Genomic DNA, 17,185 nt, shown 5'->3' on the forward strand with positions numbered 1-17,185 from the left:
AATATTATGTTTAGTTTTTCTTTAACCCAGCTTGTTAGGGAGCCAACGCGTATACAAGAGCAAGCAAGCTCCATTCTTGATCTTGCTTTCGTTTCCAAGACGCTAAACCCTGATATCAGTATCGAAAATGGAATCTCGGACCATAAAATGCTTTTACTTACTTTTGATAACTTCGGTTTCAGTCCCAACCAAAGCACCAGCATATCTCCTATATCTGTCAAGGATTACAGTAGGGCAGACGATGTCAGTGTTATTGATTACATTGAAATAACCCTAGATAGTCTTTTACAGTCGGGATTTGAAAACGTGAATGACTTATGGTTAAAGCTGAAACGAATAGTAGCGTACTGTGAAGAAAAATTCATCCCATCAATAAAAAAACGAGTAAACAGGAAGACACCTTGGATTACACGCAGTATTATCCACCTCAAAAGAAAGTTACAAAGAATGCGTAAAAAGAAAACCAACGTCGACGCTATAAATGAACTTTCACAAATGCTCAGAGCAGAAATTTCTTCAGCAAGAAGCAATTTCTTCACAAATACACTGACCAATTTTATGACGCAAGAGCCAAGAAAGTTCTGGCGTTACCTGGCAAAACCGGGGGCGTCTATCGACCAAATGGAAATAGACGGAGCCATTACGGATAACGCAAATGGTATCGCGAACGCCTTTAATCACTATTTCCAGTCTGTGTTCACCCGTGCTTCTACCTCAGAGTTCGATCTATCGGAATACCACTCCCGCATGCCTGACCTTGTCATAACAGAATGCGGCATTCTTAACTTACTGTTACAGCTTGATGAAAAGAAATCACCTGGGCCCGACGGATTACCCAATGCTTTTCTAAAGCGATATGCGCAACAACTGTCTCCCCTTCTGCAAAAAATGTTTTCCTTATCCATGGCAACAGCATCCGTACCCGCCGACTGGCTTTGCGCGAAAGTGGTCCCGGTGTTAAAAAAAAATGGGAATAGGCTCTTGGTAAGCATGTACAGGCCTATATCACTAACTAGCTCTTGCTGCAAATTAATGGAGCATGTAATTAACAAAGCAGTCATAACTTACTTGGAAAGCAACAAGCTTTTAAATGTAAACCAGCACGGCTTTAGGAAGGGACTATCAACAGTTACGCAATTACTTGAAATTACACACGACTTCGCGGCTGCTATTAACTCTGGTTTGCAAGTGGATGCAGTGTTCGTTGACTTTGCTAAGGCTTTTGATTCCGTTCCACATTGTAAATTAATTGAGAAGCTTAAAATGATTGGTATTAATTCAAACATCGTTTCCTGGATTACAGCTTACCTCTCAGGCCGTACTCAATACGTCGAAATAAAAAATGCCAAATCCATTAGCCTAGACGTTTGCTCTGGTGTTCCACAGGGATCAGTATTAGGACCTACACTTTTTTTAATCTATATAAATGACATTTTTTCCTGTGTCACTCCAGATGTTGTACTGAGATTATTTGCAGATGATTGCGTTGTGTACACTACGGTTCGTTCACAAGATGACCAAAATAAACTGCACTTAACCCTAACTAACATTGATTCTTGGTGTAAAACTTGGGATATGAAAATAAATGTAAGCAAAACGTCCTCTGTCACCATAACAAGGAAAAAAACTCCCATCTATTTTACTTACCTTTTATCAGGATCTGCTGTGACGCGTAATAATGAAGTAAAGTACTTGGGGGTAACGTTGACTGAAAAATTGAGTTGGGAATCCCACGTAGATAACATATGTACAAAGGCCTACCGACAACTTGGATTCATCCGACGAAAATTGTCAGCTGCACCTGCGCATGTAAAACTAAACGCCTATATGACTCTAGTAAGACCCATCCTGGAGTACAGCGCCATAGTTTGGAACCCCCATCAGTCTTACCTGAAAACGAAACTTGAAAGAATTCAAAGCCTAGCACTCCGTTTTATTTACTCCCGATACTCCCGCTACGATAGCGTGACACTTCTCCGTAAAAGGGCTAGCATCTCGACGTTAGAATGCCGACGACTAACTGCCTGTATGAAATTTCTTTTCCTGTTATATCATGATTGCATCAACATAACTAAAGACGTGTACCTAAAGCCACCTCACCACCGCTCCAAAAGAATCAATCACGACTTGTGCATACGGCCATTTGCTGCTAGAAGTAATTTATTCAAATTTTCTTTTTTTCCTCGATCCATAGAACTATGGAATAGTCTGCCCCGCCATATTGTGAATGATGTGTCAATTGATGTCTTTGTTGCGAACGTTGAATCTTTCTTTGAAAATGCTTTTGTAAATGTGTTGTAGTCACAGCCTTCTTGATTATGAGTCATGAATTGTATGATACTACAGCTCTGCACACTTTGATTCTATTATTTATATAAGTTATGTATCTTTTCATTCATCTTCCGGAACACCAAACCTGTTGTACCACCTATTGTACATTCCACTCCTGTCAGAGCCTGAGAAAGGCTCACAGTATTATGAAATAAATAAATAAATAAATAAAAATACGAGAAAGCCATGCAGGGACAAATTGTCGTCACGACCGCAAAATGTGGCCGCCGGAGGACCAGCGCGCACTTGGCGAACAGAAAAATATACAGAAGCCATCAGCTATGATTGCCAATCTCAGTGAATAGCCCGAAACAACGGACGAACGAACGAACGCCTCCTCTCTTTCTCCCGTTCTACCACGCTACCCGCCGTCCCATGAGCACGAGCGCTTTGCCTCGCCTTCCCACCACGAACGAGCGAGTGAGCGTTCGAGATGTTCCGATGGTGCTGTGAGGCAACCACATACCATGGAAGCGGGTTTTGACCTACTTGGGTATGCAGACTTACTACCCCCTCTCGTGGGCGCCAGCATCCAAGGCACTCATCGCTCAAGTCCTGAAGGTCCAAAAGGCGGTTGGCCATCTGCTGCACGGCGGCAGAGGATGCGCAAGAGAATGGGGCATCCGTCTGTACGCTTCAGCGGCTACTTCAAGGTTTCTATACGCGCTCCAACTCGTGGCCCGCCCACGGGCTCGCTTAGACCGCCTGGAGCTCTAGCACCGGGAAGCCATCCGGGTGATTCCTGGCTTGCCAGGGACCTCGCACATCGCTGCCACCCTCGCAGAGGCAAAGACTTGGCCGCTGTCCCTGCTGCTCCCACAGCACGGAATCCACCACACTGACAGGCACACGGCAGTGTGGGTCTGCTTTCAAGGTCACGGAACCGACCTCACCAGCGCATCGGCAGCTTGTGTCGGTTGTACGAGGATGTTTTCGGCCACCCTCCCACGCTAGCCATCCAGCCACCTCCTCCGCATCATCAGCCATTGGAGGTCTCTACTACGCTGGAAGGCCTCACGAAAAGGCGATCCCCATCATGCGCCTTGTACCAGCCGTCGGCGTTCCTATTGAAAAAAAATGGCTGTGGCTTAACTAAGGTTAAGCCCAGGATGCGAAGCATGCTAGCCTTTATTTTAGTTGTTGAACCACTGTTTAGCCTGGTGAACTGCTGTTGCTTGGCTATATTTGGTTCGGCTAGACGAAGAAACAACTCATGCAGGCGAGCGCACGAGCTGAGACCCGGCTATGTAGCTACGCGGTCGCAAGCGAGCGCACGACTTGAGCCTCCGCTTTTGCAGCTGTTATGACGTCATATGGTAGCTAGGCAGCCGCGCGCGGCGCAGCAAGGAAGAGCGTGGTTGTGCGGCTACTATGCTTCGCATAAAACCTGGTGGACGGAAATCTCCACATCTACACGGAGGGCTGCGTCCATGCAGAGCCCGAATCTGCCACTGCCTTCTACATGATGCCTGCCTTATGTGCTCGGGAGAGTGCCGGCTGCCTCTCGTGGCAAGCTGCGCCGCTGTTAAGGTGGCTGGCCTCCATCTGGCTGCACGCATGCTGGCGGAGGATCCCCCGGATCGACTGTACAATTGCGGTCTTCTACGACTCGCGGTTGGCGCTCCATGCGCTTCATCGACCAGGGACCACCCGCCTTGGTGTTGTCCTGCTGGCGGAAAAGCTTCGCGTCCTTGTTTCGGGTGGCTTGAAGATGTCGCTACAGTGGCTCCCCTCTCACGTCGGCGTGAGGCAGTACACCATGCCACTGTACCAGTCAGCACCGCTGTACCGGCCTTCAACTATGCAAGGTACACGGTGCAATGGCGCCTAATGGCAATCCACAGCGGTAACCCTCCCCGCTCACTTCTTGATCGCCGCCTCGCAGGGCAGTAGCGGTCTCTCCCGCAGCGCCATCGGATCAGCTCCTCCTGGGCGTTTTCCCGAAGGTACAGCAAAGACCTGGCATCACCCGCGGCCATCTCAGCGTGCAGCGATGGCGAAATAATAGACCATGTACTTTGTTCCTGCTCCGCCTTCTCCAAAGAGAGGCTTTCTCTCAACCTCTCATTCCGACGCCATGGACTCCCAGTGCCCTCGGCATCCAAGCTCCTGTATCTCTGCCTGCACCTTCTTACGCCATACACCTTACGTTCCTGGCGGACACGGCGCTAAAGTGTAAATTTTAAATGCACCGTTTGGCTGCCGCGGACAGTGGTACCTAATGGTATAGGGTGCTGCTATCGCCTGTGTCTTCTCTATTTTCTTTATTCTTTCTGTCCCCGTCCCCTTCAGCAAGCTGCTCAGTCGTGCTACCTAAAGGGCTGTGGAAAATAATGCAGCTTCCTCTTCACAATCGCATTCTATGTATCGAGTGACAGCGCCCTCAACCCCTGACTTCCCTACCCTCCACTCTGTTATGCTAGAGTTCACACACGACGGCCACCACTAACCCTCCTCGCTACTCGCTTCCCCGAGAGCGCATGCCCTTTCCCTCAGTGTGTTTTTTCGCGATCCCTTCCCCAAGGGTGACCACAATCGTGCCCCATGCCTAGCCATATAGCTAGTCGAATAGCCAAAGAAGGCTATTCGATTTAGAAAAAGGCACAGGGGGTTTAAAGTAGGCAATTGGGGAGGCTGTTCCAACTTCCGGCACAGTGATGGAACTGTGGGCCAAAATCTCACGCACTATCAATTGAGAATGCGCAGAGACACCGTTACCGTGTACGGGATCCAGCCGTCAGCTTTCAACAAGTTTGGTAGCCCCACGCATCGCACAGCGTAGGACCTCAAGACCTTAACGTAGAAAAGAGCCTTGGCAATTTGGCTTTAAAAGTACAGATTCGTAGTGCACAAGTCTATGGCAGCAAAAAAAAAAGAAAACACATTCAACATCCTTTCACTTTTCCCCTATTCACCCATGCATTTTTTTTCTTTTGCCTTTGGTGAATCTCCCATTTTTCTCTCATTGCTCTGCTACTTCAGCTCATTTAGTACATTTCTGTTTCTTCGCTGAAGACGATACATTGCAAGAATTTATTGCTTTCGTAGAAAGTTTTCCCATCAATCCAACAATATTTTCGTCGCTTCCTCTCCTTCAGTAATTCCGGCACCTTTTTGGCAATAATATTTTTCCCTTCCAAAACGTCTCTCAAAATTTAGTAAATCGACAACTCGCAAGAACGAAATGCATCTGATATAATTCTAACAGCAATTAGGCGGTCATTGAACACAAGAGAAGACATGCGCGCCGTCGACTGGTTTTTATCTCCACACGAGGCTTTTTGGCGACTGTTCATCGATGTTCATGTCGATGGAGCAGTTTCGCCGAAAGGCAATGCGTTGATTGTGATGCCAAATAAGGGGACAGCTATACGAAGTAGTGACTAGTTTGATCGACCGTATAAACTTGTCAATACAATACGCCTAACTAAATTATTTCGCATGGTACCACGCGCGCACACGCAAATATGATCACATCTCACTCGACGACCGCGTATACTAGCTGTCAAACGCTGGAGTGTGGAAGCGCAGAAGCAGCAGCGAGCGAATTAGTCCTCGTGCTGCGTCTCGCATCAACGCGAACTAAGCCGTGAAAACACAGCACGTGACGGACACTGTCCCCGTCGCAGACGGCTTTCAAGATAAGCGGCCTGGGTGGTCGGGAACTACCACCCGGCACGCCCGGAATAAAACACACCCTCCCTCCCTAACCTCCCTCAAGAACTTCGCGCGCGATAGAAAATGGTTAGAACGATAGAAAACGGATAGAAAACGATAGAAACGCTTCTTTCCCGTTCTCCACACTTCTGTGCGCGAGGTTGAGACGTAGGGTGTCACTCGCACGTACAGCACAAGCGCGAGGCGACGATATTATTGCACTTGGACTTTACCCTGAACCTCACGGTGAGGCGGACGGCAGAAATGCGCCCGGAGGCTCCATATAGTTGCTATGGTAATGAAGAGAGAAGAGAGAAAATAATGCAGAGAAAGGCAGGGAGGTTAACCAGAGCTAGACCTCCCTGCCTTTCTCTGCATTATGGCAATAAAAGTGGTTGCACAACGTGCGCACATAAAAGTCTGCCTTGTAATATGCAGCAGCCCGTTGGCTACGAGAGGTTAACGTACCGGGTTTTTCGAGCACAGAGCTGCACCACAGCTACACTTACTCCCATTTCATTACTGATTCACGGCGTAGTTTTTCGGGCCAGACCTCGTACCTACGGTTAAGTGCTGAAATAGTTTACGACGGCGTACCTTCGGAAAATAACATAACGGGACTGTTCTTGTACTGCTATTGGAGCCAAAGCATTTCTTCTTTGCGTGCATGTTATCTCAGGCAAACCCCGCTCTGGGACTGGCTTTTTCAGTGACGTTCTCCGAAGTAATTTTAAGAGTGCGTCGCAGCTTTGCCAGTGGAGAAAATTTGTGAAAGAGTTTGGCGCGTTAAAAAATTGTTTTATTCGAGAACTCTGAAAGTGCCTTTCCTTTTTTGAATAGCTTGAATTTATTTTGATGATGACCTTCCATATTTATGGCAGGGATGCTCCTAATTGCCTGCTCACTCATTTGTACGTTTGTTTACTACCTTGTTTATTTGCCTTTTCTTCTGTTGCTGCCATCAAGCGTACTTTTTTAAAAGTGAACCTTTTCTTTGCGATGCTCGGAAGGTTTCGTGACCGTGACTGCGGCCCGGCTTTATCCTTGAAGAATAGGCCAACCAATTACAACGGAGCAAGCACGCCGCGCACTCCGCTGGCTTCCTTGCAGTACCGGCAGCCTCTGCATTGCAGTGAAGTGAATGCTTCTAGCGGATAGAATGGATTCGAATTTTGCCACCTACGCGCGCGTATCTGCTGCCCCTTAGAGCATGATGCGTTCAAGGCGTCCGTCGTTCAAGGTGTGTACCCCCGCGCTTGTGTGCGCGCGTTTGAGAAGGTGTGTGTGTGTGCGCGCGAGTTTGTGTGTATGTACCCATCAGCACTAAACACAGCTTCGTTGCATATAAATTCCAACTCGTTGTATCTGTTGCGATTCCTTTTTCGGTATCATTGTCCCATTATTGCTGATGACTCACTTCACGAACTTCTGAGACAGGCCTCGCTCATTGGAGCTCGTCTCGTAAGGATATATACACTTTCTTGCGCTCTAATGAAGGCGCTAATGTGGTTGCAAAAGCATTTTCTAAAATACTTACACTTCTGTAATTGCTTATGATGATATAAGCGGTTCTATGGCGCAAGGGACAATAATGGCGAAAGAGCGCCAATCAATGGTTTAACGTAGTAGATGGTTTGGTCAATACCGACGTTAAATCTGTAGCGTGGCTGCATAGAAGCCAAAACATTGCTGTTGCTGTGAAGTGGGTAACGTATATACGCGTTAAAATATTAACAATGTCTGGTGAAGTGTGCGTCTGACACGAGAGATATGGTTTGAATTGATTGAAATGCTGAAAAGAGTCAATGTCAATAGCACTGCTGCCTCGTCAAGGCGCGACCACCTGGAGGCCCGGACTCCACTAAATTCTGCTATCTCTGCTATCGAAGCAGAAGCGTGTGGTGGGAGGATGCGCTACGAATCTCGTGGGCTAAATACATGCAGCAAACCTTTGTTTAGAAAATATAAAGTAGCTCTGGCACTGAAACAGGATTCCACACCAAGAAACATTGTTGGATGGAGAGGAGTATGCTGTTGACAAGCTTCAGGAAAGTGCTTTATTCACTCAGGTTCTGCCTCCCGCCATTTCAGCAACACATGGAGTACGTTCAGCCGCTCGCTACATCTACCGCAAATGGTAGGTTCATCGCCAGTCTCCCCAATGTGTGCCCTATTCTCAATCAACATCTAGGACATCTATTCGTCGCGTGTTTGCTGTGGACGGTCAATTATCTAAACGCAGCTTGAATAAATGGAGCTTATTCACGGTATCTTTGTTCCAGATGGATTGCCAAAAACGTCAGAATTTTTTAATAAAGATAGTTTCAAGTCTGCAGAATCTACAGAAGATTCACTGTGTTCCTTTGTTGTGGACGTAGCAAGTTTGTCGGCAACCATATTACGCGCAATGCCTCTATGGCTGGCCACCCAGCATAAAAAGCCATGCTGGTTAGACGCATACATCGTGCACAGAAACGAGAACAGACCGTTGACTACAGGGTTGCTCTGTCTTCGCAGAGACATTAAAGCTTTGACAAGAATAGCGAGTAATAAATATAATTGACTATTGTATATTTATTTGCTTGATGTGCTCCACAGCCGACAATGGTGCATAGGCCTCAGCAGTAAAGATACTAATTTACGGATTCAGAACATCAGACTCCGAGAAGGATGGACCTACTGCTGCATAAGACACGCCGGCATGTGATCTCGATACGTCAGTGTAATACTCGGGGCACGAATATTTTACCGGAAGTTCAAGGGAATACATCTTAATATGTTCATCTGGGGTGCGCTTAGTGATCTGAGCGAATGATGTGGCACATCCTATGAGCTGCCACTGCCACGGTGGAAACAGCTTCGCTCGAGGCATCATACGATGTTCAAGGAGTGGCACTCCCCTTTCATCGCTGAGACTCAGCATACGAAACCAGAAAGGCTCTCTCGCTGCAGGTCGATCGCGATCTGCCCACTTAGACAACTTCTTCAAGCCATGCTGCACCTGCCTGTCGCACACTGAGGCTACAGGATTTGAATCCTATTTGTAAATCGTCAACATAGACGGAATAAAAGAAATGGCTGATGGTAGTGAAGCGAGGAGCGTGTTCATATACATGGTCAAAAGCGTGCATCTCAGCACGCCTTCCTAGGGCACACCAGCTTCTTGCGTGAAGAGACGCAACAACTCATAGCCGATTTTGACGCGAAAAGTATACGATCGGCCAAGAAGCTTTCTAAAACGTTCAGCATGCTCCCGCGAATGTCTATTGGCGACAGGTCTCACAGGATTTGTTAATGCCACTCTGTGCCACACGCTTTTTTCCATATCGAAGAAATAATATTGTCACGTGGTAGTGACGGCGAAGAAAGAAGCAGTACGGTGGAATACAAAACTAGCTTTTATTGGGCGAACCTGTGCCCACAAAACAGGCTACACTTATAGCACAACGAAAGCGGCGAACACAGTCGGCGATCGTCGAAAATCTCATCAGCGGGTCAAGCGCGTCGGCTTTTATATAGTAATCATCGAATGTTCCAGATTAAACGTTGGGACCCGCATGCCTTCTAAAATGTTCTACACCATTCGTGTCAAGCGATGAAATCAGATAACACAACGTTCGGCGACCACAGACAGCGGATAGAAGCATCGATATCTTTCCAGAAACTTCGGATACATGCAGGCGCGTCCCGCGCTGTGCGATAACATTTGTTAGGCGACAAAACTTGTCGCCCGATAAAGACAAGTACACGTGTCAATATAGAGTTATTTATCAACGAACGCATCTCGAATGTTCCCTTTGATGCGCACGAGATGGTGAGTTGTAGACCACCCTTCTCGGAAACCGAATTCATAATGATCTAGCATTTTGTTGCATTCAAGAAAATATGGAAGACGATGATTAAACTTCTTTTTTCAACACGCTTACAAATGCAACTTGTGAGAGCTATCGAGCCGCCAATAAGCGTGAAGTTGAAGTTGAAGCAGTTTTGAAGCCTGCTTCAAAACTGGAATAACAATAGCTTCCTTCCATGTGATTGGAAGGCATCTAGTAGCCCAAATAGTGTTGAAAATTGCGAGTAGTGTCAGTTGTGTATCAGTGTGCACGTTTTTAATCATGTCATACATGACTCTGTCAGGTTGGGGAGCCGAGCTGTTGCATCTGGTCCAGGTAGCTCTCAACTGGGTAATACTGAAAGGATGCGTATATCGTTCGTTTTGCCGGCATTTACGTACGAATGGCTTACAGTTCCTTTTCTATGTATTTCAGGAAGAATTTTAAGTAATATATTCAGCTTGACTTACGTAAGAAGTGCTCCCCAAGAGAGTCTGCCTGTCCTTGTAAGGGATTCCCTTAGTCGTTCGCCAGAGACAACCATGGGTTTGCTGCCCTTTTTGATTTCTTACGCCATCCCATACTTTCGCGTTCTGTGTGCATAAAATTATACCCGAGAGAAACCCCACCCAGCTTTATCACTTTGCCTGACGTCGTGTTCACTTCGGCTGCGTTTTAGTGTTTAAATGCGATAGCATTTTCTGCATTTGGCAATCTACGCAGTGCGCCCCAAGCTTTTTGTGCCTCTTTGCGCATCTCTGCAGTCTTCGCTCCACCTGGGAACATGTATTTTAAATAAAACACCATTCGTTTGTGGGATAAACTGTTCAGCTGTATCAATCACAACAGCTATAAAATATTCTACAACATCATTTACCCCAAGATTGATTGTGAAATCTCATGCTAGATAAATCGATTTTCCAAAATTCTCCCACTCAGCTGATACCGAATTCCGAGTTTAATGTGATAGGAAAGTGGTCAGTTCCAAAAGTATTCTACATGACATTCCATTCCAGGTCAGGCAGAAGAGAGGCAGAACCAATTGCTTAATTTCTTGATGAATACGAGTTATGTTGGAAGTTGTAATAGGTGGGCTCCTTCTTTATCTGGTCTCAGGAAAAAGATGTTCAATGAGTCGACCTCTTGTGTCGCAACGGGGTCTCTGCATGGCCATCCACGGACCACTGACCGCGAACGACCGAGGAGGAAAACAGGCGAATGGACTAACGAAACACATTTGTTTTGCTCTATGAAAAGTAACACGACCGGGATAGACAAGTGCGGCAAAATATTCTCGTGTAGCCCTTCTTTCCTAGGTCAACTAATCCTGTGTCCGCGACTAGAAGTTCTCTTGGATGCTGTTCCAACGGAGCTCGCCATTGCGTTACCGTTACCAAAAGCACAAGGAAGACAGAATCGCACGCATGTTTTCTTGCTTGCCAAGTCAAACTAGCTCTTTGGGACCACTGGCGAGAACGTCAGGCCACATAACACGAACGAGAGCGCGTGCGCGTCAGTTTCAGTTCTCCCACAGCCTTACCGCTGTCCTCCGCGTGCGTTACGATAGAGAGCGTGTCCGCTTCTGCCATTCTTCTCTCGTGTCATCTAATGCTTTGACATGATGTGTTAGTTGGAATGCCCCACTGCATCGCGATTGGCCTGCTTCCCCCAGGTGTTTTCAAGTAGTGTAGATAACGCTACGAAGACCTGCATGCCACATCGCACCGTCTTCGGTGTCATACAGGTCGTAATGGAACATGCTGTATAACCTTTCTTCCCCGGAATCATGCCATCGCCGTCACATTATTCCGATCACTGTCGTGTTTCCGTATGTTGTCAAACACACGCTCGAGTTACACACACAATCGCTTCGTGACCCATACACGTTGGTCTTCGTAGACATACTTTGACGGATCCCAAACGTTGTTGCATAGCTAGATATACCTGCAAAATGCATAGCATAACATCAATTCTCACAGTGCGTAGGGATCTTCACATTTTAAAGCGCCTCCCTTAGGTGCCCGTCCGAGTGTTGAGTGTCGCAATGGTGAATTAAAGGCAGCGTTAGCGAAGAGAACGCGAGGAGAAAAGCGGAGGAGGAAGGTGCAGCGGAACCATGAGGTGAAAAGCGGAAGAAGAGTGGCAAAAGCATTAGAAGAAAAGTGGATGTACAGCTAAACTGTAGACGAAATGTAGCTGCCGTAACCACGTTCGCGACCATTCCATTTGTATTTCGACGCCAGCATGGTCTTGGTGCATGTTCGCGGCGTCCCTTTGCACGTATCGCAATATGCTCTTTCCCTGTGGCCCACTAGGCATCGCACCATCGAGACTTTTGTAGCGCACACAACCACGTTCGCACTGGATAGTTACGTTTGTGCTTCGACGCCGCGGTGCATGTTCCCCGCGTACATACGCTGGTCTAGCGTAATCCAGAGTCTAATGATAAAGATAATCAGATCGTGGTTTTGACACGTAAAAATACACGAAATTGTTGTCATTATTTCAAATAACCTTACGTGCATGGGTACCGTCTTAATATTTGGTTCGAGGCCACACAGAACGCAGCATCTGCAGTTGTCTCCTGCCACACAGGCTAGTATCATTGCCAAATCTTGCTATTTACAGGACATGTGTACGTTGGTGTAGTGCAGCTTACAAGTGAAACTCGCTGTATTTCAATGTGTTTTCAACCCTCTTGGTAATGTGTTCTTTCAAAACACAATCACAGTACATCGCCCCGTTCTGCTTCACAATGCATTCGATGTCTTCCGTAATATTAAAGACATCAGGGATACGACGTCTGTCCCAAAGGTTCCTGAATACCAGATGAAACGAGATCATTTCGGAAACTTTCCCATACATCAACGTGGACAACTTCAAAATACAGCCCATTAGACGAAATGCTTTGGTTTCACCTCTTTTCTTTTTATCCTGGAAGCACGCTTGGAAATCTCTGCTAAGTGTCGTTTGCTATTGACTATTCCTCACAACCCCAAAATTCCGCCCCCGGAATAACAGTGTGCATTTGAGCAACAAGATATTATGCAGAAACCATCAACCATGATAGCCAATGTAAACGACTAGCGCGAAGGAACGGACGAATGAGGAAGCGAACGACGCTCTCTTCTCCACCCAGCCTCCCTACCCCCCCCCCCCCCCTTTTCCTTTAGCCCGTCCCCATGGCTCGTTTGCCTGAGAGCACGGGCCCTTTCACTTGACACCTACCGTCGACTTCACGGAGTTCTTTTGCTGCAGGCGTGGAGAGCGAACAGCTCCACTTTTTACTTGGTTTGTTGGCATCAACGCCGCCAGCGTTCGACGAAACGCTCGTCTGCTCACGCGGTGTATTTCTTGTGGGCAAGAATTCGCAATGGATTCTCGTCCTCCACATAATCCACGACAGGTTGGCCACCGTGGGCGGCCAGCAAAACGTGCGACGAAAGAGCGAGGGACGGCCTCCCCTCCCTTTCCCTCTGGATCCACCGTGCCGTTTGCATGCCCAATAACAGGCGCGCTTTCACTCCGATTCCATAGAGGAATGAGCAAGCGAACGAGCTGTCAAGCCTAGCGCCCTCCTTCCCCTCCGCGCCACTGGCTTACGCGATAATTTACACACGGCTGCTACACCTTCCTCTTCCCGCCGACCTTCTTGACAACTCGATTGCCCGAGAAAACGCGCCCTTTCCCTTGGCGCGTTTCTCCGCCAAGTCTGACCATGGTTGTACCACATACCTAGCACGAGAAGGGTAGAATAAGCCAATGAAGGCTATTCGATTTAGACAAAGGCACAGGCGGGTTCAATTCGGCAATTGGCGAGGCTTTTCCAACTTCCAGCACAATGATCGAACTGTGGGCCAAACACCCATACACTGTCAATGCAGAAAACGCAAAGGGATTGTTTCAGTGTATAGTTTCCAGCATTCCTCATTCAACATGCTTGGTCGCACGTGACGCACACGTTTTTAACGTAGAACATCTACACTTTGAAGTAGAAAGCTGCCTTGACAGCTTGACCTTCAATGTAGAGATTCGTGGTGCAGAATTCTATGGTACCTAAAAAAAAAAAACAAGACACGTTCAACATCCTTTGATTCTTCCTTCTCTTCACTCGCGCATGTATTTTTCGGTTTGCCTTGGCTCATCTCACATTTTTCACTCCTTGCTCTGCATGAGTACAATTCTGTTTCTTCCCCGATGACGAAACAGTGCAAGAATTTATCGCTTTCATAAAATGTTTTCGCATCACTCCAACAATATTTTCGTCTCACCCTCTCCTTTCGCAGTTCCGGCACTGTCTGGGTGATAATATTTTTCATTTCCAACACGTCTCTCAAAATTCGGTGAATAGACGTCTTCCGCAAACCAAATGTATCTAATATAATTCTAACAGCAATTAGGCGGTCACTGAACGCAAGAGAACAGATACACGCCATCGATATTTTTTTCATGTCCGCGCGAGGTTGGCGACTGTTATCGATGTTCACTTCGACATGAAAATAAAAAAAGGAGCAGTTTCACCCGAAAGGCGGCGCATTGATTCCGATAGCAAATTAGTGGAGAGCTGTACGAAGCAAGAACAGTAGCCTTATCGTGTAAGCTTGTAAATAGAGCATGCCTAACTAAATTAATATGCATGGTATCACGTGCGCACACGCAAATATGTGCACATATCGCTCGATGACTGCGGAAACTCGCTGTCGAACGCTGCAGTGAGGAAACGCGGAAGCAGCAACGAGCGAATTATTCTGCGTGCTGCGTCTCGCAACAACGCGATCTAAGCCGCGATACACAGTGCACGGTGCACTCTGTCCCAGTCGCAGATGGCTTTCGAGATCAGCGGCCTGGGTGGGCGAGCGTGGCCACCCTGGCAGCCCAGAGTAAAACGCACCCTCCCTCTCTACCCTCCCTCCCACCCAAACGTCGCGCGTGACAAAAGACATCTCGTACTTTCTCGCTCTCCTCGCGTGCGTGCGCGAGATTGAGCTCCTAGCGGCGGCTCAACGTCGCAGCTTCTCACTCGCACAAGCAGCGCACGGCCCGCGGCCATGATTTTATCGAACTTGGATTTTATAAGGAACTACACGGAATAAAATTCTGCATTTAAATGTGCAGCGATCCGGCCGGTACTAGAAGTTAACCAAGTTTTCCGATCGGATGGGCTACACCACGGCTGCCCATCTTCCCATTTTATTGCCGAGTCGTTCACTGCATGCTTCCTTCGGGCAGACCTCGTCCATATGCTTAATTTTAAGAACTTGAATGGTTTACCAAAGTGTATCTTCGGAAAGCAACATACGCCAACAAGAGGAGCGGCCCACTGCAATTGGCGCCAGAACCTCTCTTCTTAGCGTGGCTGTTATCTTCAGCAGACCGTGTCTTTGGGACTGCGCGCCGCAGTGCGATTTTTCAGTGCAATTTTGAGCACTCGCCGCAGCCATGGCAGTGGAGAAAATATATGGATGAATTTCGTGCATTAAAATAGTCTTTTATTTACGGGCTCTGAAAGTTCCCGTCTTTCTTTGAAAAGCTTGAATGGTTGGTTTAAAATCTGACCTATCGTACTTCTACCCGGGAGGCTCCCAATTGCTTCCTCGCTCATTTGTGTGTTTCATAGTTACCGCGGCACTATTTTCACTTTTGTTGCTGCCCCCGGCTGGTGCCATCGCCCGTGCTTTTTTAAAAGCGAATTCTTTCTTTACCAGCATCGGCAGGTTTTGCGAGCCGATGTTCGTAAAGAAAGACTTTTTCCTTGGTGAATACGCAAACCAATCACAACGGAGCACACACGTCGTGTGCTTCGCTGGCTTCCTTGCAGCAGCAGCTGCCTTCGCCCATCCGCGGCTGCGTGGTAATGAGGAAGTAAATGCTCCTTGGTGGTAGAATACATATAAATTTCAGTATGTACGCACGCGCATGCTGCCTGTCAAACCATGACTGTTCAATGCATTGATACGGGCTAGTCAGTCGGTCATACTGGGAGCCTGAATAGCGCTCGCATAGACCTGACCGTAAAATGGTTTTTTCGCGGCAAAAGAAGAAGCGGCGCGAAGGATTCGCTTTATCCTGCCGGCGCTCTTCATGACGACAGCATTGTTACAGCGAATGGTCGGGGTCATCGAGAGAGATATGTTTATATTGGCATGTGCGCCTGTGACTCCATGCTTGTCATAGGCTAATCTACCGGGGGGACTTGGAGAATACCCCCCCCCCCCCCCAACACACTCGCAGTTAGAAGAAGAGCAAAGTGGGGCATCTTCCAGCCCCTCCTACCTCCCTCCCTCTCCGCACACACTAGAGAAAAAGGACACAAAACAACACTGATGCCAACCTTTCTCTCAGAATTTTTCGTTAAGAGAATGTTATATGATAAACTTTGAGCAATTGAACATAATTATGTATATCTGTTATATACTGTGTATTCACATAGGCCATTTGTACTAACTTAACAAACTGCCTTGTATCACTGATTGTACATATCGCCTTACGCATTCTCACTTATGCACTTGTACATTGCACACACTAAAGTGTGCAAAGTTTACTTTATTATGTCCCCGTTGTCATGAATATGGGCAAGAACCTTGTCAAGCTGCAAAAAAGCAGCTGTTAGCTCTTGTCCCAGCATTCAATTTCTGTAAATGAATTAATATGAAATAAACATTTATTTATTTATTTATTTATTTATTTATTTATTTATTTATTTATTTATTTATTTATTATACCCACAGAAGTGTGGTTTTAACGTGACAGTGTTAAGGGCCCCGCATCGCGGTAAATCCGGTGTCGCTGTCGGCGGCGTTGTCCGTGAGAAAACTACAATCCCATACGACGCATCCAGAACCGCCCAGGCCCTCTTCGTGGCGCATAACCGTTACTGAAATAAATGAATGAATAAATGAATGTCGAAGTAAATTGTGCCAAGAAACTCGTAAACTACGACTTGCGCGTATGCAGCAGAGAAAACGGCGACGGATTGTAAATTGAATACACGAAAAAACATAGTAGCGTTACGTGGAAACTCAAACACAAACCCTTTTTCCAGCTGCCGTTTGAGGTTTGGCGCGACTCTGCACAAGCTCCGGGATCAGCCCACGCAGGAGACCGCGTTTACACCAGCAAGCTGGCCTTCGAGCATAGCGCCCGCCGCCAGCGTTTCCCGGTACAAGCTATACGGTTGCATATGAGCTACAGTTGCCGGGAAGCGTGAGGAGAAGTCAAGAAACTTTCAGTGCTATCGCGTTACATACTTAAAGGAGAAGCTTAAGCGTCCTCCATTTTTTTTTTATTCCGTATCCCTTGCTCGGGCAGCTCGGATTGCCTTTCGGTCCTCACCAACACGTGCTGTGGCAGATAACGCTGGGACT

General features: G+C 47.2%; 1 protein-coding gene across 10 annotated transcripts in view; it reads right to left on the minus strand.

The window, feature by feature from the left end:
• LOC135921555 (uncharacterized) overlaps positions 1 to 17,185 on the minus strand; it is a 315,975-nt gene that overhangs the window by 184,496 nt on the left and 114,294 nt on the right. The window contains exon 3 of one of the 10 annotated variants that reach the window (XM_070522320.1): positions 162 to 214. The exons of 8 other annotated variants lie outside the window; for them this stretch is intronic. In XM_070522320.1, coding sequence (XP_070378421.1) covers positions 162 to 214 — 53 coding nt within the window. Of the gene's footprint in view, positions 1 to 161; positions 215 to 16,558; positions 16,696 to 17,185 lie in introns of those variants that run through there. One more of the 10 variants, XR_010570559.1, reaches the window with a different exon arrangement.

Source organism: Dermacentor albipictus, chromosome 7 (assembly GCF_038994185.2).
Source record: "Dermacentor albipictus isolate Rhodes 1998 colony chromosome 7, USDA_Dalb.pri_finalv2, whole genome shotgun sequence".
Lineage (NCBI taxonomy): Eukaryota > Metazoa > Arthropoda > Arachnida > Ixodida > Ixodidae > Dermacentor > Dermacentor albipictus.